The 27187-nt window shown below is 42.8% G+C and overlaps 1 protein-coding gene across 2 annotated transcripts in view; it reads left to right on the top strand.

Moving 5' to 3' along the window:
- KCNH1 (potassium voltage-gated channel subfamily H member 1) overlaps nt 1-27187 on the top strand; it is a 432755-nt gene that overhangs the window by 9330 nt on the left and 396238 nt on the right. For both annotated transcript variants that reach the window (XM_045165647.1, XM_045165648.1), the window contains exons 2-3: nt 20594-20717; nt 24984-25090. In XM_045165647.1, coding sequence (XP_045021582.1) covers nt 20594-20717; nt 24984-25090 — 231 coding nt within the window. The remainder of the gene's footprint in view (nt 1-20593; nt 20718-24983; nt 25091-27187) is intronic.

Below are 27187 nucleotides of genomic sequence, written 5' to 3'. Positions count from 1 at the left end.
CAATGCAGGAAAGTGAAAAGTGAAAGTGAAGTTGTTCAGTCATGTCTGACTCTTAGCAACCCCATGGACTGCAGCCTACCAGGCTCCTCCGTCCATGGGAGTTTCTAGGCAAGAGTACTGGAGTGGGGTGCCATTGCCTTCTCCATCACTCTCTTTGGGTTTGGCTAAACCTTGCAGTTTGCAAGGTTACTAATGCTGGGGGTCCTGCACTGTCCCTGAATTTTTCCCCCATGGTATGCTGGGGCAGGTGCAGCTGGCTGGTATCAATACTATCTCTCAAGATGTGGTTATGCTCATATTTTCCATATTCCTAGTTCAGGGAACTTGGTAGCTTGAACTCTGCCATGTGGGAATATTTACCCCTCAGAAATTGTCAAATGATATAAATCAGAGCTTTTTCTTCTCAAGAGAGTTGGTTTACCAACTGACCCATGCTTTTCTTAATAGTTCCTTGATTAAACTGTCTCCTAATTACACGCTTAAATGTGTCATTATTTACCGGCCAGGACTCTGACCATAGAACCTGTTACCCATTCCCTGGACAAGTACCTTCTCAGTAGCCTGTTGTCCAGACCAGATCAGTCATGGGCATGACCTTGGTGAGAAGGTATGAATTCAGGTTCTCCTCTTCAACAGAATGAAAAATACCTGTGTCCTGCCTGGTGAGGGTGGCATGCACCTGTCCTTGCGTTTCAGCTCAACAACTTGGTCACCTACAGGCTTGATGAGATACTTTCATGTTCTTTTTCCATCTTTTTTCACTTTTCAAATTCTCAGAATTCAAAAAACATTAGAAGCAAGCAAATACTTGTTAAAAGCATCAGTTATAATCACTGGTTATAACCATGACTTGGGCAAATTAAAAAACCTTTCTCCTATGTGTGTCTGGCAGTGTGCCAAAGATTTCACATGTATCATCTCTGATCTCACTAAGACTGTTCTGTGAGCACTCTCACTATTCTGTGTTACTACTGCAGAAACTGAGGTTTAAAAAAGAGATTAAGTAAAATTGCCTTCATTAATTCCTAGTGGTAGAACCTCTAGGAACTTGATAGGAATGCAAATTCTTGGGGCAAATCTTATTTCTGATGGCTCAGTGGTGAAGAATCTGCCTGCCAATGCAAGACATGTGGGTTTGATTCCTGGGTTGGGAAGATCCCCTGGAGAAGGAAATGGCAACCCACTCCAGTGTTCTTGTCGGGAGAATCCCATGGACAGGGGAGCCTAGTGGGCTGCGCTTCATGCAGTCACAAAGGAGTTGGACATGACTTAGCAATTATAACAACAGCCTTATATGTAGTGAATCAAAAACTCAGGGGATTGGGCCTCGTTATCTGTGTTTTACTGAGTTCTCCAGGCACTTCTGATGGATGTTGCAGTTGGCAGACTACTGCTTCTGAGCCAGCCCCATGTTTCTTTACTTGAGAGGTAGAGGCATGGCTGCCAGGGTGTTTGGATGGAGGGTATGTGTCGGAGGGTGAGTGGACTTTTTCTCTATTGACTTTCTATTGGTTTCCCAGTTTTTGCTCAAATCCCATTCCTGCCTTAGATAGTAGCTAACAGTTCAGTGTCCTGTGTCTCATTAGCCCCTTCCTTGTCCAAATCCCTTTGGAATTTTAAAATCATGGCTTCCTCTGCTGCATTTCATCCTCCACTTATCCTTCATCTTCCAAAAACTTAGCTCTTGCCTACAGGTGACCCTTCCCTTTGATGTTGTGGGAATATCCCTTTGAATTTTTCAGCCATCATTCAAGGATGAGGAAGTAAATACATGTTCTTGATCTGCCACTTTGAAATGATAGCTGGTAGTTTTTAAAGATGGAGGAGGTTCTAAATTCTAGTCATTCTTCTGTCAGCTAAAATCCCCTTTGATACTTTTCCCACCTGGCTAGGTCATTCAGGGGTAGTGCTCTTGCCTGACTTCATTCACTGTGCTGCTTTTCTCTGTTACTCTTGTCAAATGATGAAGCTAAAGCAAGTTAGTAATGACGTTGATGTCCTTTATCTAAGGGAAAACAATCCATGGACTATGGGAGTGCAGGGCTCACCTGTGGTGGAAGAATATGCTTTCCAAGGGATTTGGGGCAGGAGCGAGGTTTTTCTTTTTTTAATGATTTTATTTATTGGCTGTACTGGGTCCTCACCTGGAGAAGGGAATGGCAACCCACTCTGGTCTTCTTGCCTGAAAAATCCCATGGATAGAGGAGCCTGGTGGGCTACAGTCCATGGATGAGCAAAGAGTCGGACATGACTGAGCGACTGACACACTGGGTCTTCATTGATGTGCAGGCTTTTCTCTAGTTGTGGGGAGCAGGGGCTACTCTCTACTTGTGGTGTGCAGGCTTCTCATTGTGGTGGCTTCTCTTGTTGCTGAGCCCTCCAGGGCACACGTGGGCTTCAGCAGTTGAAATTCTCATGCTCTAGAGCACAGGCTCAATAGTTGTGGTGAATGGGTTTAGCTGCTTTGCGTGTGGGATCTTCCCAGACCAGGGATGGAACCCATGTCCCCTGCACTGGCAGGTGGATTCTTTACCACTGAGCCACCAGAGAAGCCCAGGAGTGAATTTTATAGAGCATTAGGAGAGGCGTCTCAGACCCAGAGCATGTTTGGCTGGCGGGTTGGAGATTTCCTTTTAAGGCTGGCTGGTCCTATTTTCTAGGGTCAGGTGAGCCAGCTCTGGCCAAGTTGGAGAACTGTGGCTGGCATCACAGTGAGCTGTTTCCATCACTGGAGGCTGACTTGGGTTGAGATCTGTGACATGGGCTGCTGGGGTGGCCCCTGTTCCCTGGGTCCTGATACAGGAATTAACTTTGTCATTCTCTCTCCTAGCTTCTCAATGCCTGCCTCTCACTTGTCTCCAGCAGTGCCTTCTCTTGGAATGTTCTGATTTTCTTCTCTGTATCTCCCTCTGGCCCTTGGTCTATCTTTTCTGTACCAACTCTGAGGGCCTTGAGCTCTCTCCTCACTGTCTCTCTAGATGTGTCTGTGGGTCTCTAGCTTGGGGCTGCTTGCTCTTCAGTTCCAGCTCATTCTGTGTTGGCTCCCCTTGCCCCTCACCCCTGCTCCATGCCCCTCTGTGCCCACCCTGTCTTCTCTCCTTTCCCCATCTCTCTCCCTGATCATCTCTGTGAGTTGCTGCCTGCCACTGATCATCTCTGTTGTCCGACTCTATTGCTGCCACCTGTCTTGATCAGTCTCAGTCATCTCTCTCCATCTCTCCCTGTTGCTGTCCGTCTTTGTCTGTAGTCTCTGCCTCAATTTATCCATCTCTACCCGGTCTGTCTGTGCATGGAGTTCTCCCCTCATGTTGCCTCAGTGACTGCCTTCCATGTACCTGTCTGAGGTTCCCATTTCTCTCCCAGGACGGCCTTTCTCCGCCCACTCACCAGCATACATGTGGTCAGCTCTGCCGACCTCTCAGCTTCAGTGTCTTGGTTTTTGTTCTGGAGGGAGAATCTGTTGGTCCAGCCCTGCCTGTGGGTTGTTCAGCCAGTTGTTCTCTGCTAGCCTAGTCTGCTGTGTCTGGGTCTTGGATAGAGCAGCAGAATGTAGAGTTATGTGATATTACAGATACAGATTAAGCAGGGAAGTTGAGCAGAGCTTTCCAGTGTACAGAAGTGTCCCCTGTACTCCCATCATGCCTGGGACAAAGTGGATACTCAGATATTTGTTGTATTAAAGTTAGCTGCTCTGAGATTTCTTCCATTCACCCTAATGCTATACTCTGTCCACACTGAGCCATTTGCCATGAAAGTAGTAAAATAACACAGGAGGCAAATGTAAAACTAACTCAAAAAATCTTTTTCTAAAATTAAAAAAAAAATCTTTTTCTGTGCCATTCAATATTTTTATATTGCTTACTTTGAGCCAGCTTTTTTTTTTTTAGTTCTGGAAATCAAATTTTTGTGTTACTCAGTGATGGTCTAGTTGTTTTGTTTAAAGTGCATATATTATGTTCAGATGTGCATTAAGAAATTATTATGACTATAAAAATGAGAATAAAGCACCTGACTGATTAATTTATTGCACCATTTTTTAAGCAATTGATCACACAGATAAATATTTCTTAGCAGTTATTCAACATATCATTGACCTCTTATTTATTAAGTAAAAAATATCATTGAGTAATGAAAAAGTCTGTGTTTCTGAAACTATTTCATGTATATCCTCATTCACTTCCATCCTGCTTGTGAAAGGGATTCATGTATTTTTTATTGTTTTAAAACCCTTTAATTTGATGCTGAGTGAAGATGGAAGTCAGACTTTGGAAACCATGTGCTTAGGCGTAACCATCTAGTATGAAGTGTCTGAGTTTGCTTTTGAAATTGATATCTCTTTCCCCATTGTAATTTACTGACTTAATCAAAATGTATTACTGTAGGATATTAAAACCAGAGACAAAACAAACAACTATTGAATCTCTTAGGACTTTGGTTTGTATAGTGCAAAGATTGGGCCCTTGACAATTTAGAAGAGTCATTTTCATGGAATTTTATTGCTGAGAAACTGCAATACAGCCACAAAATGACTTTTGCTGATATTAAGGCTTTAGCTGTACATACTGACTTGGCTTCTTCGCATCCCTTCCTCTCCTTTCTCCTGCTGCTGCTGCTAAGTCGCTTCAGTTGTGTCTGACTCTGTGCGACCCCGTAGACGGCAGCATACCAGGCTCCCCCGTCCCTAGGATTCTCCAGGCAAGAACACTGGAGTGGGTTGCCATTTCCTTCTCCAATGCATGAAAGTGAAAGTGAAGTCGCTCAGTCGTGTCCGACTCTTAGCGACCCCATGGACTGCAGCCCACCAGGCTCCTCCGTCCATGGGATTTGCCAGGCAAGAGTACTCCTTTCTCCTAAATATTACCAAATCTTTTGATCTGTCTGTTTTATTTTAAAATTTTAAAAATTTATTTATTTAGCAATCATATCCCATGCGTGTGTGACTGAGGCCCTGTGCACTGAAATATTAGTGTTTCTTAATGGGAGGCAGGACCTTTCTAACTCACAATCCCATGCTGTTTTCACTGCATGAGTTTTATATGAAAGAGTGAAAGCATTCATTGGAAAGCCTTTTGGAGTTATTGGGGTCTATCAGCGTCCTCTGCCCTCTCATACTTTGTTTAGAAGGAGTGAGCCTGTGAGTGAAGATGAGGCGATCTAAGCCACTAACTTGCTGTTGTTGTTCAGCTGCTAAATCGTGTCCAGCTCTTTGTAACTAACTATCGTGGGCCAAAGTCCCCCCAGTAATGTCACTTCAGGTGCGATGGAAAGACCCATCCCTGTCTGCCTCCCCTACCCACCACAGGGTAACAGTTTCCAAAAGTTACAGATTCTGAGCATCAGGTTAAGAATTATTCTATCTCTATTGTCCTGTCTTAAATTCAAACATACTGAGAGAGACAGTACTTTAAATAACTAACAGGGAACTCTGAATTTGTTTATAAGACAACTCTTTTTCCACAATAGGAGAAATAAATTGATTTAAGTAACAGAAAGCTCAGAAAAGAAAGAAAAGTACAGAAAGAGGGGATGAAGTATCCCGAACTTAATCTGCTTCACAATGTTGCTTAAGCCAGGCCTTAACTATATTATGAACATTGTTGTTGACATATCATAATATACAAGCAGCAAAATCATCTACTAGCTGTAGGTAAAAGATGACTAGTGCCCAAAGAGAGTATAAAGATCAGTTGTCATTTCTAATTGAGTCGAGAACTTTTTTGGGCTACTGATATTTCACAATCTAGGGAAAATTGCAATTCATGTGAGTTAATAAGGTGAAAACAATGAAATGGGTAACATCAGGCTATGTCTGGTACTGGTCTAAATGCATTCATTCATTCATTCATTCATCAAACACTCATTCTGTACTATCTCCTATGTGTTAAGGTGATGTTCTAGATGTTGGAGATTCAGTGGGAAAGGAAAAATAGGCTCTTGCTCTCATGAAGCTTGCATTCTACTGGGGAGGCAGATAATGAGCAAACATCTAGGCACCTAACATGTCAATGATGTCAAGTGCTTGGAGAAAGTAAGAGAAAAGGAAATGGGTATTGTCAGGTGAAGTTGGTTTTCTTTTAAATTAATCGATTGATTGGATATCTGTAGGAAAGGAACTACGATCGGCAAATATCCTGCATGCATGCTCAGTGGTGTCCAACTCTTTGCAGCCCCATGGACTGTAGCCCGCCAGGCTCCGCTGTCCATGGGATTCTCCAGGCAAGAATACTGTAAGTGGGTTACCATTTCCTACCCTAGGAGATCTTCCTGACCCAGGGATCCAACCCACGTGTCCTGTGCATTGGCAAGCAGATTCTTTATCACTGAGCCACTTGGGAAGCTCCCAGATAGACTGAGTCCTACATTTGATTAGGTGTTTTTTGTTTTTATAAAAATTAATTTTTGGTATAGATTTTATTTAGGTTCAGGGAAATAAAATCATTGTTTCCCAGTCTTTGTCTAGTGCTTCATGCCTCTTGTCCTCATCATGTATCTCAGTCTTCTATTGTTCTAAAAGGAAGAAAAATGTATTAATATTTTTACTCAAACCTGCTTTCTCTAAGAGTGCTGATACCCTTAGTAATCTACAATGTTAAGAGTGTCCTGAAGATGTGTTCTCTTCTAAGAAAAATATTCTGAGTTATTAGAAGCATATGGTGAAATATTTACTGTAGCTCTCTAAATAATCAGTGTTGGCAGGGAACAATAAATTTGTGTGAGCGGCTCGCTGAATGCAGCTTTTATCTGTGTAATTGCCCAAACTGAGTCACTTTTCTAAGTCATTGCTTTAGTTGGTTTCTCCTTTGTTATTTGTGGTAATTATGATGAAAAGCAATTTTCTAATAATTTCCTTTTCGAGTGTCTCTGTGTTATGCTTTATGGGCAAATGGTAGGTTGGGAATGATTTTGACACACGTGATGACTGCAGCGTGGCTTGGCTCATCACCCGTCCCCTGAAGAAGCCTTAATGCTTGGGGGAGGAGAGCTTTCCAATGTTGAGAGGATGTTTTATTCCACCAACTGGAGGAAACCTGTGTGTGGGCTGAGAAAGGTTGAATTTAGGAAGCCTTACATTTAATTGCATGCATTCTTCCAGCTAAAGACCCTCAGGGAGTAAAAAGGCATCTGAGGGAGGCTGTAGAACCGGGTTGATTTGCATCAAAGACCTGGAGACACTGGGAAATTTCAGATGAGAGGCAATGAATAAATCATGGCAAGGGCAGCCAGGCTGAACCTCCACGTTTTACTGAACAATGTGGGAGGGACTCAGTTCAGAAAATAGGAATTTGGAGGCAGGCTTAGGGCTTCAGCTGGGCCACTGGCTGATGGGGAGTTACACATTCTACCTGAAAAACCTATATGTGTGTGTGTGTGTACACACAGATACACACACAAGATACATATGTATATGTCAAAAGCATATGTCTTATCTGGATTTTATTGACTCCAAAGGCACATTTAGGCATTTTCTGTATATATAAATGGAAACACCGATATGTGATTTATTGCTACTGTAAAATCCCCTGACAGGATGTTTTTACATTAATACTGCACATCATGCATGTATGCTAAATCGCTCAGTCATGTCCGACTCTTTGTGACCCCGTGGACTATAGCCCACTAGGTTCCTCTGTCCATGGGATTCCTCAGCAAGAATACTGGAGTGGGTTGCCATGCCCTCCTCCAGGGGATCTTCCTGACCTAGAGATCAAGCCCGTGTCTTTTACATCTCCTGCACTGACACACAGGTTCTTTACCACTAGCGTCACCTGGGAAGCCCACTGCACATCATATCCTATCTTCACATCCAAACAATTCCACTGACAAAAGCCGGTTAACACAGTTCACGTAAAATGTGAGTGTCACTTCCCACTGAGTCAAGTTTGGGAGGGGTTGCTACTATTTTTAAAATGACCCAGGCTCTACAGAGTCCATCATTTGGAGAAGTGATATTTCAAGGTGATGGCTGGTTGATTACTCCACGTGGGTGTGAGACCTGCAGGTGGCCGAGGTGTCACCTGACTCATTCTTTGTTATGAATCCAGTTACGTAGAGCAGCCGTCCCCAACCTTTTAGGCACCAGGGGCTGGTTTCACAGAAGACAGTCTTTCATGGACCAGGGAGGGGGGGATGGTTTCGGAATGATTCAAGTGCATCACATTTATTGTGCACTTTATTTCTGTTATTATATCAGCTCTACCACAGATCATCAGGTAGTAGATCCCAGAGGCTGGGGACCCCTGACTTAGAGCATCAGATTTGATTGCTGCCAGAAGCATGGCAGTCTTGTAGCTTGCCCGCACAGAGACTCACAGAGCTGAAGTGACTGACCCACACCCTCATCAGGGACAGCACTTCCATTTGAGCCCACCTTGTTGTTGTCTCCAGTGTTCGTCTTGCAAATGGTGCTCTGGGCACCTAGGGATTGCTGGGGAGGGTGAATTAATAAGGTGGCACTTACCCCTCATCTTCCCACTGGCTTTCTTTGTTGACTGGGTTTGTTGATTGGGTTGATTGGGCTCCTTGGTGCTTCTACATGTCATTTCAGGGCTTCGTTCTCACTAGGGGACCTCTGCTTGTAGGGTCTCCATATGACCTCTCCACTAGTGTAGCTGGACCTCTCCCATAGCAGCTCAGGGCTCCCAAGAGCATGGAAGCAGAAACTGCTGGGCCTTAATGCTTATGAAAGTGGAGTGACATCCATTCTATTGCAATGTGTTGGTTAGAGCATGTCACAGACTCATCTAGATTCAAGGGGACAAAACAAAAGCATGAACTCAAGGGCCCTGATAACTCTGAATCTGATTTTGGTCCCTGTACTCTTGCAACTCTCCCTTGCCCTCACCCCTCATGTCATATAAATGAATCATACAGAATGTACCCTTAAAGGCTGGATTCTTGCTCTTAGCATGCTTTTGAGATTCATTCATGTTGTTGCATTCGATGACAACACACACACACACACAAACATACCTCCACATACACGAAAAGCATGAGTGCAAGGAGCCATGGTTTATCAGGGGCCACCAGTAGAATCTCAGCTGTTTATAGTGATGCTTTGACTGTACCAGCTACCATAGAATTGACAGTCTGACACAGGTAAAGGACTGGTCTTTCTAAAAATCATTTTTTTTTTAAGAAGAGAGAAAGTGAAAAGGTCTTGCAAGGCACTGTTGGTGTTCTGGAAGGGATTGTGTTGTCTCTTGCTTTGTAGGGAGTTTGTAAAGACTCTTAGCAGTGTGATTCAGTAGTGCCAGGAGGCAGGAAAGCAAATGACCTCTCAGTGCCCTTTGGGATATTAGGGGTTTGATCCCTTTCATATGTTGTATATGTGGCTTAGTTGCTCAGTTGTATCTGACTCTTTGCGACCCCATGGACTGTAGCCCGGCAGCTCCTCTGCCCATGGGATTCTCCAGGCAAGAATACTGGAGTGGGTTGCCATGCCTCCTCCAGGGGATCTTCCTTACCCAGGGATTGAACCCAGGTCTTCCGCATTGCAGGCAGATTCTTTACTGTCTGAGCCACCAGAGACCATTTTATCCTCATTTGAGACTGGCTGAAGGAGCCAGATGAAGGTCAAAATACAATATCAGCTTTTTTATTGTTAAACTAGATTGGAGAACATGGCTGTGCCATCTGTCTTCCTCCTCAAGCCTAGGCTTTGGCTTCTAGGCTGTGAGTTACTGACCTTCTCCTAGGTCACAAATCTGGAGCTGATAGAGCAGGGGGCTGGCAGGACCCATCACAGGTGGGATGTGTGTCTTATGAGGAGACAAGTAGCTCTAACTCAAGCTCTGTCTTCTCCCTACATACTGGGCTCAGACTAGTTTGAGGGGCCACGACACACAGTGGATGCCTCTTGCTCTTGAGATGCCTACTGATAGCTTGATGAATCTACTTAGGGAGATATAAATGAGGGAGATGGAGAAAGGAGGCAAAAGTATTCATTACAACATTTCTTTCTGGGGGTGAGTGGACACCTCAGTGAAAGCCTAGGTGTAAAAGGAGAAGTGTTGCCTTTATAAAAGCCTTTTATTAAAATAGAGCTTTATAGAGTCACTGTGTTCTGCCAGACCTAGAGTCCCAGAGTATCTCCAAGGACTCTGAGGGAGTCTCAGAATTTGTAAGCTCTGGTTCTGCTGATTCTGTTAAAGATTGTTGCAGAATGGTATACAGTGAAGAACATTGGCTTTGGTGCTTGTGATTGTAAATTTTATGTGTCAACTGGGTGATGGGATGCCCAAATATATGGTTAAATATTATTGTGGATGTTTCTTTGAAGGTGTTTTTAGGTGAGTTTAGCATTTAAGTCAGTAGACCAAGTAAAGCAGGTTGTTCTCCCTAATGTGGGTGGGCCTTATCCAATCAGTTAAAGGTTTGAATAGAGCAAAAGACTGACCCACCCCTGAATAAGAGGGAATGCCTTATTGATTTTGAGCTGGGAGATTTTTTTTTTTTTCCCTTGCCTTTGGGTTTGAATAGAAACATTGGCTCTTCTGTGGTCTTGCTCCTGGCAGCCTTCAGATTGCAACTTACACCATCAATTCTCTTATTTCTCAGGCCTTTAGACTTGAAATGGAACTATACCATTGGCTCTCATGGGTCTCTAGCTTGCCAACTATAGACCTTGGAACTTGTCAGCATCCATAATCACATGGGCCAGTTCCTTATAATAAATCTCTGTCTTTCTGTCTCTCTCTCTCTCTTATTGCTATCTCCTATTGCTCCTGTTTCTCTGGGTAGCCTTGACTACTAGAGTATTAGATATGAGACAGCACCTACTCTATTAGACGTGTGACACAGAAAGAGTTCCTTTGATTTGCTAAGTTCTCTTTGTTGATGTTATTGTTTAGTCTCTAAGTTGTGTCTGACTCTTTTGCAACCCCAAGGGCTGTAGCCTGCCAGGCTCCTCTGTCCATGGGATTTCCCAGGCACAAATACTGGAGTGGATTGTCATTTCCTTCTCCAGGGGATCTTCCTGACCCAGGGATCAAACCTGCATATCCTGCATTGGCAGGCAAATTTTTTTCTGCTGAGCCACCAGGGAAGCCCCTAAGCTCTTTCATAAGATCTATAAAAATCAGTTAATACTTGTGCCCTGCGTACCTCATGGGTGAGTATTAATACATGTGGTCTTGATGGTGATGATGCTGTCTTCATAGATATAGAATGTCAGATATCCTAACATTTCTCAGTTTAAAATCTCCAAATCTCTTAGATCCAGACCTGGTCAGTTGTGTGTGTGTGTGTGTGTGTGTGTGTGTGTGTGTGTGTGTGTGAGAGAGAGAGAGAGATAGAGAGAGAATGTGTGTGTGTGTGTGTGTGTGAGAGAGAGAGTGTTTGTCCATGTCATGTGGCTTGTGGGATCTTAGTTCCCCCACCAGGGAGTGAACCTGGACCCTCGACAGTGAGAGCCTAGCATCCTAACTGGTGGACCGCCAAGGGAATTTCTCAGGTCTGGTCAATTCTGATGCAGTCTCAGGAGATTATATATATTTTAATATTTTCTCCATGCAGTGGCTTACTTTCCCAATTAAGTTTTGCTTGGCTTCAAAATAAATTTTCATTTATTGAGTTTGGAAAATGGTAAGTAATCCCAGAGTCGTTTATGGTTGGATGTGGAATGCATATCTCTGCATTTGGCTAGAAGACCTGTGTCACTTCCTTAGAGCCCACTTATTTGGCATCTTAACCAGTGGGAATACAGCCAGCCTCCTAGAGGGATTAAGGAGCCTTGGCTTAGCAAAGTGCTGTCATGGAGTCCTTGCACCAGAGGAGATTGTTTGTTTTTTCAGGAGATTCTAAGTTTCTGAGCCTGTCTATTCTTATGACAGATATACTTTTAGAGGCACAATGGCAAATTTACTCAGACATACCTAGGTTCACTTCTGTATTTTAACAGATTCTAGTTCCCTCACAGGCTCCCACCACACTGACTGGCAAGGGGAAATCAGTTCTGGGAGGACTCTGAAGTTTCCAGTTAGCATCTCAAACTCTTCCAGTTTAGGTGGTCTTTTGGGGTAACTTGAGCTTCCCTGGTGCCTCAGATGGTAAAGAGTCTGCCTGCAATGCAGGAGACCCGTGTTCTATCCCTGGGTCAGGAAGATCCCCTGGAGAAGGAAATAGCAACCCACTCCAGTTTCCTTGCCTGGGAAATCCCAAGGACAGAGAAGCCTGGCAGACTACAGTCCATGGGGTCGCAAAGAATTAGACACGACCGAGCAACTTCATTTTTGGAGGTAACTCAGTTGATGAGTGTTTAGACGCTCATTCTACCCATAGGACTTATGTTCTGTCTTTGATGGAATAGAACTTGGTGCTCTGCCCCAACCCCACATGCTCTGTGTGTGTGTGTGTATAAAACTTGGTCTAATCGAGGCTCTCACTGGCTCTGTAGCTCACCCCTGATAGTTTGCTGAGCCCTCAGGTTGATCTTAGGCTTGGACAGTATGAGGTGTGGTCTTTATCTCCATGGTCATCACTGACATGAAGGTGACAACCATCTGCTTAGGCAGCCACAGCAGAGGTGGAGCAGTTGGAACCTTCTAGGTGCTGGCAGGATCAGCACCTTTGAGTCACCAGTGTAGAGTTCTCTCCCATCGCTGAGTCTCAAAAGGGAGCCGGGCACAACGTCTCCCCTCTTCTATCATTTGTGTGGAAAGAAGACTGTTCTAGAAATAGGATGGCACACTAAGTATTAAAAAGTAAGAAGTGATAGTTTGCAAGTGAGGGAAGAGAAAAACATTGAATAGACAGGAGAACTGAAGCATTTAGTAGAAGAGCAATTAGTTCTACCCACGTCAATATTTCCTGTGGGCATCATTGTGTATCACAAGGAAGAATCATAATATATGATGGCAGTAATGATAGTTAACTCATCAATTAAATGTCTCATTATACTTAGTATTTTAGCAGAAAGGTACATAAATCTAATGTGTTACAAAGATTTTTCATAGAAATTGTCTGATCTTAGTACTTAGTGGAATAAGGAGGAGACTATGTAATATAATGATTAAAAACATGGATCTTGAAGTCAGATAGAGCAGGTTCACGGAGAAGGCAATGGCACCCCACTCCAGTACTCTTGCCTGGAAAATCCCATGGACAGAGGAGCCCGGTGGGCTGCCAGTCCATGGGGTCACTAAGAGTTGGACACGACTGAGCGACTTCACTTTCACTTTTCACTTTCATGCATTGGAGAAGGAAATGGCAACTCACTCCAGTGTTCTTGCCTGGAGAATCCCAGGGATCCGGGAGCCTGGTGGGCTGCCGTCTATGGGGTCGCACAGAGTTGGACATGACTGAGGCGACTTAGCAGCAGCAGCAGCAGAGCAGGTTCAAACCCCAACTCTACCCTGCTATAACTGAGTGGGTCCTTAGAGGCTTAGTTTTTCTTGAGTAAAATGATAAAGTCCATGACATTTCATTCAATAAAGTAATGTTGTTGTTGTTGTTAGGTACTAAGTCATGTCTGACACTTTGCGACCCCATGAACTGTAGCCCGCCAGACTCCTCTGTCCATGGGATTTCCCAGGCAAGAGTACTGGAGTGGGTTGCCATTTCCTCCTCCAGGGGATCTTCCCAACCCAGGTATATGAGACAGCAAAAGAGACACTGATGTATAGAACAGTCTTTTGGACTCTGTGGGAGAGAGAGAGGGTGGGATGATTTAGGAGAATGGCATTGAAATATGTATAATATCATATATGAAACGAGTCACCAGTCCAGGTTTGATGCATGATACTGGATGCTTGGGGCTGGTGCACTGGGATGACCCAGAGGGATGGTATGGGGAGGGGGGAGGGAGGAAGGAGGAGGGTTCAGGATGGGGAACACAGGTATACCTGTGTGGCAGATTCATTTTGATATATGGCAAAACCAATACAATATTGTAAAGTTAAATAAAATAAAAAAAACTTGTATGGAAAAAAAAACAATAAGAGAACTAACATGTTATTAATTTTAATTTTAAATATCAGTAACCTTATACCTATGTAATGTATTCACTTCAATAAAAATCTCTTTTTAAATTGAAAAAAACAAAAAACAAAAAAAAACCCGTGTCTCTTATGTCTCCTGCATTGGCAGGTGGGTTCTTTACCATCGGCGCCACCTAGGAAGCTGTTATTTGTGTGGGTAATCCCCCAATTTACAAATTCAGAGATTGTACTCTGGAAGGTAATTTATAGGTTATTTATTTGTATCTTATGGGTTTCCCAGGTGGTACTAGTGGTAAAGAACCCGCCTGCCAGTGCAGGAGATGTAAGAGAGGCAGGTTCGATCCCTGGGTTGGGAAGATCCCCTGGAGGAGGAAATGCCAACCCACTCCAGTATTCTTGCCTGAGGAATCCCATGGACAGAGGAGCCTGGTGGGCTACATTCTGTAGGGTCACAAAGAATCAGACACGACTGAAGTGACTTAGCATGCAGGTACACATTTGTATCTTATAAATTGAATATGCTCTTTTTTAGCCAACCATAGCAGGGTACACATGTGTGCTATGGATGCAGTGGGGAAGAGGAAAGAATTTCTAAATGCTTGGATTCTCTGGTGTTAGAAGCAAATGGCTTTGTGACTGGAACTAAAATTCTTTCATTCATTCCAAGTCTGTGGATAAGAGGGAGTTCTCTTTCTCCCAAGGCATATTGTTTTACTTATTTATTTGCTTGTTTATTTAATTGAATAGTTAATTTACAATGGTGTGTTAGTGTCTGGTATACTCAAAGATATTCAGTTATACATATATTTATAATTTTTCATGTTCTTTTCCATTATAGTTTATTGCAAGATATTGAATATAGTTCCTTGTGCTATACAGTCAGACCTTGTTATTTATCTGTTTTGTACATAGTAGTTTATATGTGCTAATGCCAAATTCCTAATTTATCCCTTCCTCCTACGTTTTCCCTTTGGTTCCCGTAAGTTTGTTTTCTATGAGTCTTTTTCTGCTTTATAAATAAGTTCATTTGTATCATATTTGAGATTCTACATATAAGTAATATCATCTGATATTTGTCTTTCTCTGACTTACTTTGCTTAGTGTGATCATCTCTAGGTTCATCCGTGTTGCTGCAAATGGCATTGTTCCATTCCTTTTTATGGCTAATATTCCACTGTGCGCATGTGTGTATGTATGTGTATACCGCATATTCTTTATCCATTCATCTGTCAGTGGACAGATGTTTCCTTTCTAAAGTCAGAGAAGATGCTAGTGTACATGATTTTTCCCGGAGAAGGCTGTAATATGCACCCCAGGAACACGTGGAGTGCTTGAGAATAACGAATACCTTTAAAAGATGACCAGACTACTTTTATGAGAAATTACAGTGATATCTGGAGCTTTAACTATATTCCATTCTCATTTTTTTAGTAATTGAAAATTTTAATCAGTAAGTTAACCTCTTCTGATTAAATTCACTAAAAATTAAGAATATACTTATTTTTATCAAAGTAGTATACGTTCATGAGTAAAAATACCAAGCTGAAGAGCTTATGAAGAAAACAGCTGTCCTATGCCTGTCTTTTCACCCATCCTGCTCACTGGAGTCCACGTTTTCTAATTACAGCTGTTACTTCTTATAGTTTCTCCTGTGTCTCTAAAATAACACGCGTTGTAGCTATTTTCAGGTTTACCAATTTTAGATATTATCTGTTGAGTTCTGTTAATTTATTTGAGCTTTTAGCTCACGTTATCTATTTCCTATCCCTCCTCCTAATATAATTATATTACTCCCTTATTCGTTATCTTTGCAGCTCTCAGTGAAATACTTATACCTTTTAAAAAATTAAATCAGCTCTAGACACCATCTGATGATTGTTCTCCTCTTTCTCAGTTTATCGTTTGTATTTTTACAGAACTGATGAGGTTAGAATTGATGAGATTATTGAGATACTTACAGTCAAATATTCCATGCATACTTTGACTATGTTGGTTTTAAAAATTGGAATTTAATAAGATGTTTGCATGATGACCATGATGTGATATAGTATGATTTGGCTTCCCTTCTTGCACAGCTTTTGTTTTCTTTGTTTCTAATTTCCTTTCCTGCCCCTCAAATTGTATACCTTTACTAAAATTTTTATGTTATTCCAAATTATCAAGAATATCATTAGATCCTGACTCCCTTTATCTCTAGATAAGTCTATTTTGGAACTTCTTTTCTCGTAACCATTCTGTATTGAATACTTCATAGCAGCTTCCTTCCCTGCTTTCTATATTTGGAGCTACTTTCCCCCTAGTTCATTCTTCCCTGGTAGCTAAGATAGTAAATAGTCTGCCTGCAGTGCAGGAGACCAGGGTTCGATCCCTGATTCAGGAAGATCCCCTGGAGAAGGAAATGGCACTCCACTCCAGTATTCTTGCCTGGAAATCCCATGGATGGAGTAGCCTGGCGGGCTGCAGCCCATGGGGTCGCAAAAAGTCGGACATGACTGAGCGACTTCACTTCCCCTAGTTCCCATGTTGTCTTCTTTCTTGCTTTACACCCTCTTTTTGCTGATACACATCAAGTTAACTTCCTGAGAAAGGATATATGGGACATAAATTTCCCAGCTCTTATCTGAAGATCGCATCTGGAAATATTGTTATTCTATCCTACATTTGGTAGTTTAATTTTTAAAAAATGTCTTCTATCCTATTCTGTGCTGTTCTTTCTGCTGTTCTTATTAGGATGCATGCTGTTCTTCTTGATTGATCTGTTTGTCTTATTTTTTTTTTCTTATGTTTCCTATGTCTCTCTCTGTTGAATTTTAAATTGTTACTCGGTTCTAATTTACGGGAGCTCTTATTTACTTGTTCATTTGTTCTCTAATGAGTCTTCCTCACTCACCCCCCACATCTTATTTTTGTTTTATGGATATATTATCTCGAGTCTTTCTGAGTCTACTAATTATGTGTTGTTTTTTTTTAATTCTTCTCTGTTTCCTAGTCATTTTCCTTCTCCTTTCACTTTATTTTTTTGGTATGTGTGTTTACCTTTTAATTAATTTGCTTTTAGGGTGGCCTAAGATAGGAAAGAAATGTAAACATATGTAGTTAAACTATTATTTATTCCTCCCTCTCAGCACATAGTCTTACTGGGACTTTACCCATGAAAAGTTCACTCAGTTTTACCCTCCTGCCTAAGTCTTCTGAGATTATTACAGTTTTAGGCATTAACAAGAGAGAGAGTTAAACCCACTCGACTTCACAAACGCTTGGGTAATTCAGTGAATTTTGTACTTATTTTAAGGCTTAGTGGCTCAGTTCAAGAAATGTGAGGGTTTTTTTTTCAGGGAGAGAAGACCAACACAAAGGGATGACCTGTCTCCAGAATAAAGTCAGAAGCCCTTGACACTCAAGACTGTCCCATCTGGTCTCCAGGCTCCTCTCCTGTCCATCTTCCTGGCTCCTGTCTGTCTCCATTAGTCTGCTTTTTGTCGCATGCCTCCAGACCTTTGCTCATGCTGGGTCCTCTGCCTGGAATGTTCCCTTCCTCCCACACCTTCTTGAGTTCACTGAAGGCAGGCATCATATTTTCATTTCTATATCTATTGTTTTTTGTATCATCTGTGGTAGTTATATCTTAGGCATTGAAAATGTTTAACCAAATTTTACTCATCCTTCCAGACTAAAGCAAGTTCATTCATGACCACTCTGAGATATAATCCTTTACCTCCCTTGAACAGGTTAATCATTTTATTCCCTGTTTCTTTAGTTAGTTGTATGCATGCCTCTTTATCCTGGTGAGTTCCTGGAGGACATGTACCATGTCTTGTCAAGCTGGATATCCCAGGGTTTTGCATTGTGTGTTGTACCTAGTGGGAATCTGAAGTACTTATGTATGTCTGGGAGGGATAGAAGAAAAGACCAGCCATCGATTTTTATTAAAGGTGTATTTATAAGGCTAGCGGGTTTGTAGATACACTTTATGAAGGTGCTATTTTCTGTTCATTTTCAATATATCAAAGCATTCTCAAGAGTAGATTAAGAGTAGATTACTGTGTACCTCATATGAATGTGTGTATCACAACAGATATGTACATAGGCATGTATCTTCAGCAAAGAGAAAGAAACTGAACAAATAAGAAGTAATAGACACTCTCTAAATTCAGTCAGGGGTTAGAACTTTGAAGCTTTGAATGTTCATAAAATGAATCTCTCCCTGAGTTGTAATGCTTGCTCAGGCTGACAGTAAGCATCGCTTCCATTGCTAATAACTAAATAAATAAGCTCTTTCATTTTAATTCTGCTGCTTCTGACCATCGGACCAATATTGTTTTATCTGATGCTGAATCTCGGACCCTCTGAGGCTGAGGTTGGCTGCAAGTGCTGTAGCCCATGGGGTTAGCAGTGTGCCCACATCGCCACACCCAGGGGTTCTCAGTGAGAAGTCTTACTTCCAATACAGAGGTGATCTCTGATTACTTGGAGCAAATGGAAATTTCAAGTAAGGAATGAAGGAGCCATGGCACCTGCCCTAGACTGAGGAGTCAGGCTTAGGGCCCCAGGTGGCCCTTGAAAGCATCTGCAGGCAGGGTAAGGGACGCAGCCCTGCTCTCACAGCGGGAAGGGGTGGATGAGCATTCACCAGATGACCATCTACCATTCCCGCTTGTGTCCACTGGCAGAGGCTCAGGTGTGTGGGGCCTATCTGGCTGAGGTAAGGTCTCTCTTAGGGAAGGAAGCCATGCTACAGACCCTTTAGCTTTCAGCTCTCCTGGTGGTGGAGACCACCCAGCAGAGACGTCACCTTTCACCAGGAGGGGCTGCAGCAGATAGTGAGGGCACAGTGGACCAACACCACCTTTTGGACCACCAGAAAGGAACAGGTATCCAGGTACACTGTCTGTGTGGCTGGAGCACTGCAGAGAGGCTTCTCAAAGCTGGTGGCAGCTAAACTGCCCACTTGAATCTGAAAGCGCTCAAATGTTTGCAAGTGTTAATAAACAAACCAAATGTCACACAAAAAAGAGTAGCTTACTATATTTAGCTATTCCTCCTGTGTCTCCTTCCTCTGTTCCTTCTCACATGGATAGGAAAGGATGATGACCTATACTGTGAATAATCTGCGATATACTAGAGCCAAATTACCCTCCCAATTAAATGAAGATGTTGCATGTCACCACTACTCCACTCCACATAGAGTACATGCATAAATAACCCCCTCTGGTTTCCAACAAAGGAAGGGTCTGTATGGGTGTTCTTTGCTTCCTTTTGGGTAGGGGGAGGTGGGGAAGGGGTGATTATTCTGTGGAAAGGAAAGCGTCAAGCCAAAATAATGATTATATTTAAGTTCTGGATGTTATTTGCTTAAGGTCTTGAAAAGAGAAAAGGAATACTTGATTTCCTGAGCACAAAAGGTATTGAACACTTTTGATCTTTAAAAATATAGAAAGTGTTGAGAACATGCCCTACAACCAAACATATCTGGCTTACTTAATCCCTGCATCTTGAGTGAATGGTGGTCTAGTGCTCCATGAAAGGTCTGAACTGTGCCTTCTGTGGCTCCAGGATTTCAAATCAGTAAGGTTTGTCATTGTCTGGCATCTTGATCAGGTTGCACAGAGCCCCAGTATTAGGGATCTAGTCACTTCCTCACCAAGAAGAAGGATCTCTGCTCTGTGAGTTCCAGGAGGCATTCTGCTGCTGTCCCCTTTGCCTCTCTAAGGAGGCCTTCTCCTCCATGGACTGGCAATTGCTAATCAGGGTGAATAAGGCCAATTTGTCGCTTCTGCCCCAAAGACTGACAAGCTAAAATGCTGGATGGAACTCAGAAGAAATTACTTTCAGTTTCTCGCTAGCTCCATGTTAGCATACTCTCACTGAGATGAAAAATTAGGACTTGAATATGTCTTATGGAAATCAGTGGATTTCTGCAGGAAACGTTGGTTGATTGGTTAAGCATGCTTCCTTTGGAGTACATTACTTTGCCGACAAAGGTCTGTCTGGTCAAAGCTATGGTTTTTCCAGTAGTCATGTATGGATGTGAGTGGTGGACTGGAAAGAAAGCTGAGCACCAAAGAATTGATGCTTTTGAACTGTGGTGTTGGAGAAGACTCCTGAGAGTCCCTTGGACTGCAAGAGATCCAACCAGTCCATCCTAAAGGAAATCAGTCCTGAATAGTCATTGGAAGGGCTGATGCTGAAACTCCAATACTTTGGCCACCTGATGCAAAGAAGTGACTCAATGGAAAAGACCGTGATGCTGGGAAAGATTGAAGGCAGGAGGAGAAGGGGATGGCAGAGGATGAGATGGTTGGATGGCATCACTGACTCAATGGACATGAGTTTGAGCAAGCTCTGGGAGTTGGTGATGGACAGAGAGGCCTGGCATGCTGCAGTTCATGGGGTCATAAAGAGTCAGACATGACTGAGCAACTGAACTGAACTAAACTGAACCTCAGCATTTGCTTTCCAGTTCAGCATTTGCTTTCCAAATATTCAGTCTTAGAGCTCTGTTCTTCTGTGTTCCTCAGAGGGTCAGTTCCTATTCAAGAGACTATTTTGGGGGGAAACAAAAAATACCTGGATTGGTTATTATTTATGTCCTCATTGAATCTCAATAATGTCTTGCCTCATGTGCCCTCTTCTTCTTCTTTTTTTCTTTTCAACAGATACTAACTTTGTGTTGGGGAATGCCCAGATAGTGGACTGGCCTATCGTGTACAGCAATGATGGATTTTGCAAGCTGTCTGGCTATCACAGGGCGGAAGTGATGCAAAAAAGCAGTACATGCAGGTATTTATGTTTGGGCTTGTTCTGTTGAACACTCTTTCGTGGTATCTTTTTGGAAAAAGAAAATGGTGTACTCAACTTGGCAATTTCCTTTCAAGCAGTTTCATTCAGGAATGGACTTCCCAGGTGGCACAAGTGGTAAAGAATCTGCCTGCCAATGCAGGAGACACAGGAGATGCAGGTTTGATCCCTGGGTCAGGAAGATCCTCTGGAGGAGGAAATGGCAACCCACTCCAGTGTTCTTCCCTAAAAAATCCAATGGACAGAGGAACCTGGAGGGCTACAATCCAAAGGGTTGCAAAGAGTCAAACACAACTGAGCGACTAAGTGCATTCAGGAATGCTTATCACACTGTCATCTCTAGTTCACACCCTGTACTGGCAAAATGAAAGAAGGCCTATAACGTGGTCTCTACAACTAATGAATTTACAGTCAGTGAGATGAGGGAAAACCTAGAAAAACTCAGGAAAATCATTTTATCAGTAAAATGTAAACTCAAAAGTTTGAGGTTTTAGATGGAAATTATGTGAAAATTAGAAGATTAAACAAAGTTAAATGAAAATGAAATAAAAATTTAGGTCATTAAATTAATTTTAAAAATATATGGTGATTTAAAAAAAATTTTTTATTCTTTGGCCACATCGAGTGGCATATGGGATCCTAGTTCCCTGATCAGGGATTGACCCTGTACCCCCTGCATTTTAAGTGTGGAGCTTTAACCACTGGACCACCAGAGAAGTCCCTGTCTAGCCATTTTTGAAGGGTAAATACCCTTTTGGAGACACGGGCCATGCTCACAGGGCTTTTCATCAGAAAAAGTGAAGAGACCATGTTTTGCTGCCTTGCCGTTGTCACATCTGTCTTTGCTCACTGATTCAAAGACACAAATGAAGGGTGCTATGCAGCTTGGGTATCTGACAGGGTTACTAGCCAAGTAGTGCCCTTGGGCTGTGTCACTAAAAAAGCTCTTTTAGGGCATCTTCTAGGTGCTGAGTGGAGCCTGTGGCCCAGGCCCTGTGCTGTCTCAGCAAGGTCTTGCTCTTCTCACTGTGCCTTCCTCAAGTCGTCTGTCTTCAGTGGTGTTTGCACGCAGTGGAGTCATTTTCCTAAACCTGTGTGCTGTGCTTAGTTGCTTCAGTCATCTCTGACTCATTGCCACCCCATGGACCATAGCCCACTAGGCTCCTCTGTCCATGGGATTCTCCAGACAAGAATACTAGAGCGGGTTGCCATGCCCTCCTTCAGGGGATCTTCCCGACACAGGGATCGAACCCACATCTCCTGCATTGGCAGGTGGATTCTTTACTGCTGAGCCACCCAGGAAGCTCTTCCTAAACCTGCTAGATCCCAAAATGAACTCATCTCCGAAGGGTGGAATAACCCGTTCAACCCAGGCATAGTCTTTGATTCTCAGAAGTTGCATATTCTTTGTATTAAATCAGCCAAGTAACTCATTTGTTGAAAAGTATTAAATGTTTTGAAAATATTATCATTTTCTTAAATCTTAGGTTTTGGGGACTGGGAAATGGCAAGTTTAAGCTTCCCTCAAAGTTGTAGAAATTCTGGCTCAAGTATTACAGTAGAATTCTCTTATGTTCTTGGTGTGCTCTTATCCTCTGAGGAATCTGTGTGTCTGCATCTACGTGTTCATCTGTATGTGTACAAACATAATCTGAACGCTTTGGGAGAGTGAGCTTTGCTTTCTAGTGTGGCTTGAGCAGTCTCCTTAACCTGTCTTGCTTCTTACTGACTATCATCAAACACTTTAAGAAAATCAGATAAGAGTACTGGATAATTTTTATGCAGATAAGAGAACTTAGTAAGTTTCTAACTAAGAAACTTGTTTCTCTGAAGGTGTTCCTTTTCTAGCAGGAAAGGTAGCATGCCCTGTGTTAGCTACATCCCTAATAGCTCAGGGGCCTTTGGCTTATTTCCTGCATCGCAGGCATCTGAAATCTAATGTCCAGAGAAAGGAAACTTGTACCTAGCACTGAACTTCAGCTTGAAAAAGCGCACAGAATAGGAAAAGCTGGATGTAATGATGGCACTTCATTTGTCTGAAGACTCCATTTAGCCGGGGTTGATTTTACCTTGTGAAGGAAATTGCCAGCCTGTATACCATCACATCACTTAAATGGAGGTCACTTATCTAGCAAATCCATTCAGAAAGGGAAAGTGGGAGGAAGCTAAAAAGGCCTTTGAGCAACTGGCTAAGTGAAATGGTAATAAAGTATAAGTTTTTACTTCCGAAGAGAAAGAAATCCTCTTGTTCTCAGGCACGGCTGATTCAGTTTTGATCTATCCTTCTTTTTAAAGGTAATTCACCAAGCGTGGTTGTCTCTTTTCCTGATTTATAGTTGAAGAACACAGCCCCAGAGCAGCGCATTACCTGAGATGGGCACACGGGGAACTACAGATGATCGACTTAGTAGTTTAGGAACTGTGCTTCCTAATTTCTGAGGTTCTTGTTAGCTCTGAAATTCTTTGATTCTATGATTCAAGTCATCAAGAAAAAGCTAGGTTGCACAGCTAGGTGTGCACAAGTTTAGGAGATGGGTTGTGTATTGTTGGGGAACCCATGCCGCTGCTTCTACATCACCTAAGCCTTGTGGGCTGCGTATGGCCATTCTTCCTTGTTGGTGTCACCTGAAGGCCTGGAGAGGGGGCATGCTCACAGCGTCCACTGGCAGCCTTGTTGGAGGACTGGCCTTTGCAGCCCCATTGAGGGATGGCTTTTCTTCTCTTGCATTCTGTTAATGTCCTGTGCGTGTTCACTCTACCAAGTTGTTGGGGGTGGGGCATAACCCATTCCTAGAGGAATAAACCTTGGTCTTCAGACCATATGCGGTGTGAGGCCCAAGAAAGTGGATGGTCTTGGCAGTTACTGCCTCGCAGAGACTATTACTAGACAGGAGCTTCTACTACCGAGTTTTTTCCTGATTTTTTTTTCATGCTGTTTATTAACTCTGTTAGTTTACTTTTCTCCAAATGTGAAGAATGAAAAGTGAAAGTCTTAGTTGCTCAGTCATGTCCTATTCTTTGTGACCCCATGGACTGTAGCCTGCAGACTCCTCTATCCATGGAATTCTCCAGGCAAGAATACTTGGAGTGGGTTGTCGTTCCCTTTTCCAGGGGGTTTTCCTGACCCAGGGATCGAACTTGGGTCTCCTACATTGCAGGGAGATTCTTTACCATCTGAGCCACCAAGGTAGCCCTTACTAACCTTTTTTAAACTTATTAACCCTTTTGGTTTATTTTTTTCCAAGTGCGAGGAGTATGGAAATTAGAAGGAATTTGTAGAATTTTATCATCTTGATTTTTTTCAACCCAGTTCTCTGTTTTCTTTTTAGTGGGAGTGGGCAGGAAAAGGAGCTGCAAAGACAGTGGCTGACTTGCTGAATCTTCTTTTCTTTCCTTACCTATATCTTGGTTAGAGCATCAAATTGCACCCTTTTTCTTGTTCGATTGGTGACTTTTTGTGATTTTTTTTTTCCTATTCACTTGTTTATTTTGTTGGGAATTAGGAGAGGAAAAAAATCTGTAATCCAAATTTATTCTGCTGTCCTTCTCAGGAAGTCTCCCAGAGTTGTATTTCTAAAATTCAGATTTGATTATGCAACTCCTTTGCTTGAAACCCTCCAGTGGCTTTTTCTGCCTTGTTTTTGGGATAAAGTTTAAATTACTTCACCTGGTCTGTAATGCCATGGTCTCTTCCATGGTCTGACTCCTGCTTACTTCTGTATATAATCAGTTGCAAATTTTCCCTTCAGTATCTACATCCCAGGTATACTGACCTGAACCGTATTCAGGTTCCAGGATTAACCTCCCTCTCACCCCTGTGCCTTTGCAATGCTCCTTTTTTTGCCTAGAACATTCTTTTCACTCCCTTTCTCAGCTAATTTCCACCTGCTCTTTAGATCTCATTTCTCGTTGCCTCTGGGACACCTGTCTGACCACTCAGTGCTCCGTGTCTACTGTGTGCATTGTAATTCCTATGTAGGGTCGTACTGTTTCCTAATCTGCTGTTTAGATGGCTGTTTTCCTGTGTGTCTCTCCCTTTAGACCGTTACTTTCTGGGGGGAGATGGTGACTGACTGTTGATCCCATTTCCGTTAGTGAATCTTCTCTGATGGCACGCACGTTTTCAGTGTGTGTGTGCGTGTTTCACAGTGCAGAGCACAGCGCTGGGTGTATAGCAGGTAGTCAACAGATGCTTGTAGGATAACAAATACTTACTCATCTAACTCGGGCTTTTTGGTTGCTTTGCAGTTTTATGTATGGGGAGCTGACCGATAAAGATACCATTGAAAAAGTGCGGCAAACCTTTGAGAACTATGAGATGAATTCCTTTGAAATTCTGATGTACAAGAAGAACAGTGAGTATTCAGAACATTCTGAATCATACCTTGATGTGCTTGGAAGAGCATATCTACTCTTTCTCTATTGCTGTCTTGGGTTTTCTTTTCTATCATCAGCTAAATGTTGTGGCTTGAAGCCATTGTGTACGTTGGACTAAGTGGTATGGATTGATGAGTTCCAGTTCTGCACAGGAGCATTTGTACTTCTCACTAACCAGTTAAGACTTCTTGATGTCTTTTCTGCCAAGAGTTAGTGTTTTTCCTATTGATTTTCTTATGATGAGTTGCTGGCTTAAGATACTTGTAGACTTAAAGGCTATTTTGCTGGGAGACAGCAGGTAGGTCAGATTCTCTGTCCAGTTCACCTTCATATCTATCTCCCTATAGCGCTTAGCACAGCAGGTGTTATCAGTTGATTGCCCAATTAAGAATTTCTGAATAAAATTTTGTTTCCCTGGTGACCCCAGTTTTCTGTAAGAGACAGTATTAATAGTCATAGTGTTTGTATTGTTAATTCATATTTGTTTTCTCTATAATCACTTCTAAAAGTATAGTAATGAAGAATCTAGGTCAATAGCCATACACAAGTATAAAACTTAACTTTTCTCTTAGAGGTTTCCTATTGAGTGGAGATTAATTATATTAGAAGTATGGAAAGTGGGCCATATGGAAACATGGCAGTAACAGGGTGCAGATGTGTTGAAGGGTGATTTCTGTTTTTAAAAACACTATTTGGTTTGTAAAGAATCCTGTTCTTTATATATAGGATTGAACTAGGTAGGTCGTTGGTTCACTAGAAAATGTTTGGAGTGGCCCAGGTGGCACGGGAGGAAACGTGTTTATTTTGGTGGCATTCAGGATGATGTGTTTCACTCTGGAAAGCAAAGGGCACACGTGGCTTTTATCCAGAAGGACCTGGGGCTTTTTTTTCCAGTCTGGAGTGCTGGAGCAGACAAGTGAGAGGACTTTTTTCTGGGTGGCCGGTGCAGATGCTGAGCCGAGAGATTATCTTTGAGCATCAGCGACTCTGCGAGGGCTGGCCCCGTGATTTCTCTCTAGAGCTGCTACCTTGCTCATTTCACCCCCTCAGCCAGTAGATCTAGTTCCTCCCCTGCTACCTCCCCTAGTTCCTGTCTTGAGACATTTTGCCAAACAGGGCTGAGAGGAACGAAGTGAAAGACGGTGACCGGCTCTATGCCAGCCCTTCCTCTACGGGAACACAAGTCAAAGCCACAGCTCTTCCCAGGAGCACGCCAGCAGTGCCTTCTCCTGGGAGAGGGGACTCTGCCTGTGTGCCCCGAAATAAGGGAGTGACCTAAAGGTTTCCCACGCTGGCAGCTTTCTGTCCTGAACAGCATAGATTTCCTCACATCACAGAGTACTAAATCGGGATCCCATGTGGTGCTGGTGGTAAAGAACCCACCTGCCGGTGCAGGAGGTACAACAGACGTAGGTTTGATCTCTGGGTTGGGAAGACCCCTTGGAGTAGGAAATGGCAACCCACTCCAGTATTCTTGCCTGGAGAATCCCACGGACAGAGAAGCCTGGCAGGCTACTTCCATGGGGTCACAAAGAGTTGGATATGAGTGAATGACCGAGCATAGATATACATAGCATAGAGCACAAAGACAATGCGTTTGTATTTTGCTTCAGAGTTTTCACGCTTCATTAGACTATGCATTTAACTTGCTCAAAGTCCACTATACATGTTGGGCACTAAAGAGAAAAAGAGGGATACAAAATTAAAACCAAGTTAGTGATTCCACGTGCTGTTGTCTTCAGTGGACACATACCCCAATCCTATTGTATCTCATTGCACTAAAGATGATTCTGATATTTCTGTTTCTGTATCTTAGGTAGACCTGGGCTATGCATGGAAGCAGGTCAGTGCAGCTTATGTTTTTACCAAATTATTAGCATCTTTCCCCTCCCTGGAGGTTGTGCTGGGCTTACTGAGAGAGACATGCCAGTCCCTGGAGTGGCATGTCAGCCTGGGCATGGGCTCTACTTCATGGATGCTATGGAGGCATTCTCAAAAGTGATTGAGGTCCTATGAAACTTTTACCTTACTCTTTGATTTTAGAAAATACACTCAGTGAAATTTATGACTCCACT

Source organism: Bubalus bubalis, chromosome 5 (assembly GCF_019923935.1).
Source record: "Bubalus bubalis isolate 160015118507 breed Murrah chromosome 5, NDDB_SH_1, whole genome shotgun sequence".
NCBI lineage: Eukaryota > Metazoa > Chordata > Mammalia > Artiodactyla > Bovidae > Bubalus > Bubalus bubalis.
This window is presented reverse-complemented; position numbering and strand designations above follow the sequence as displayed.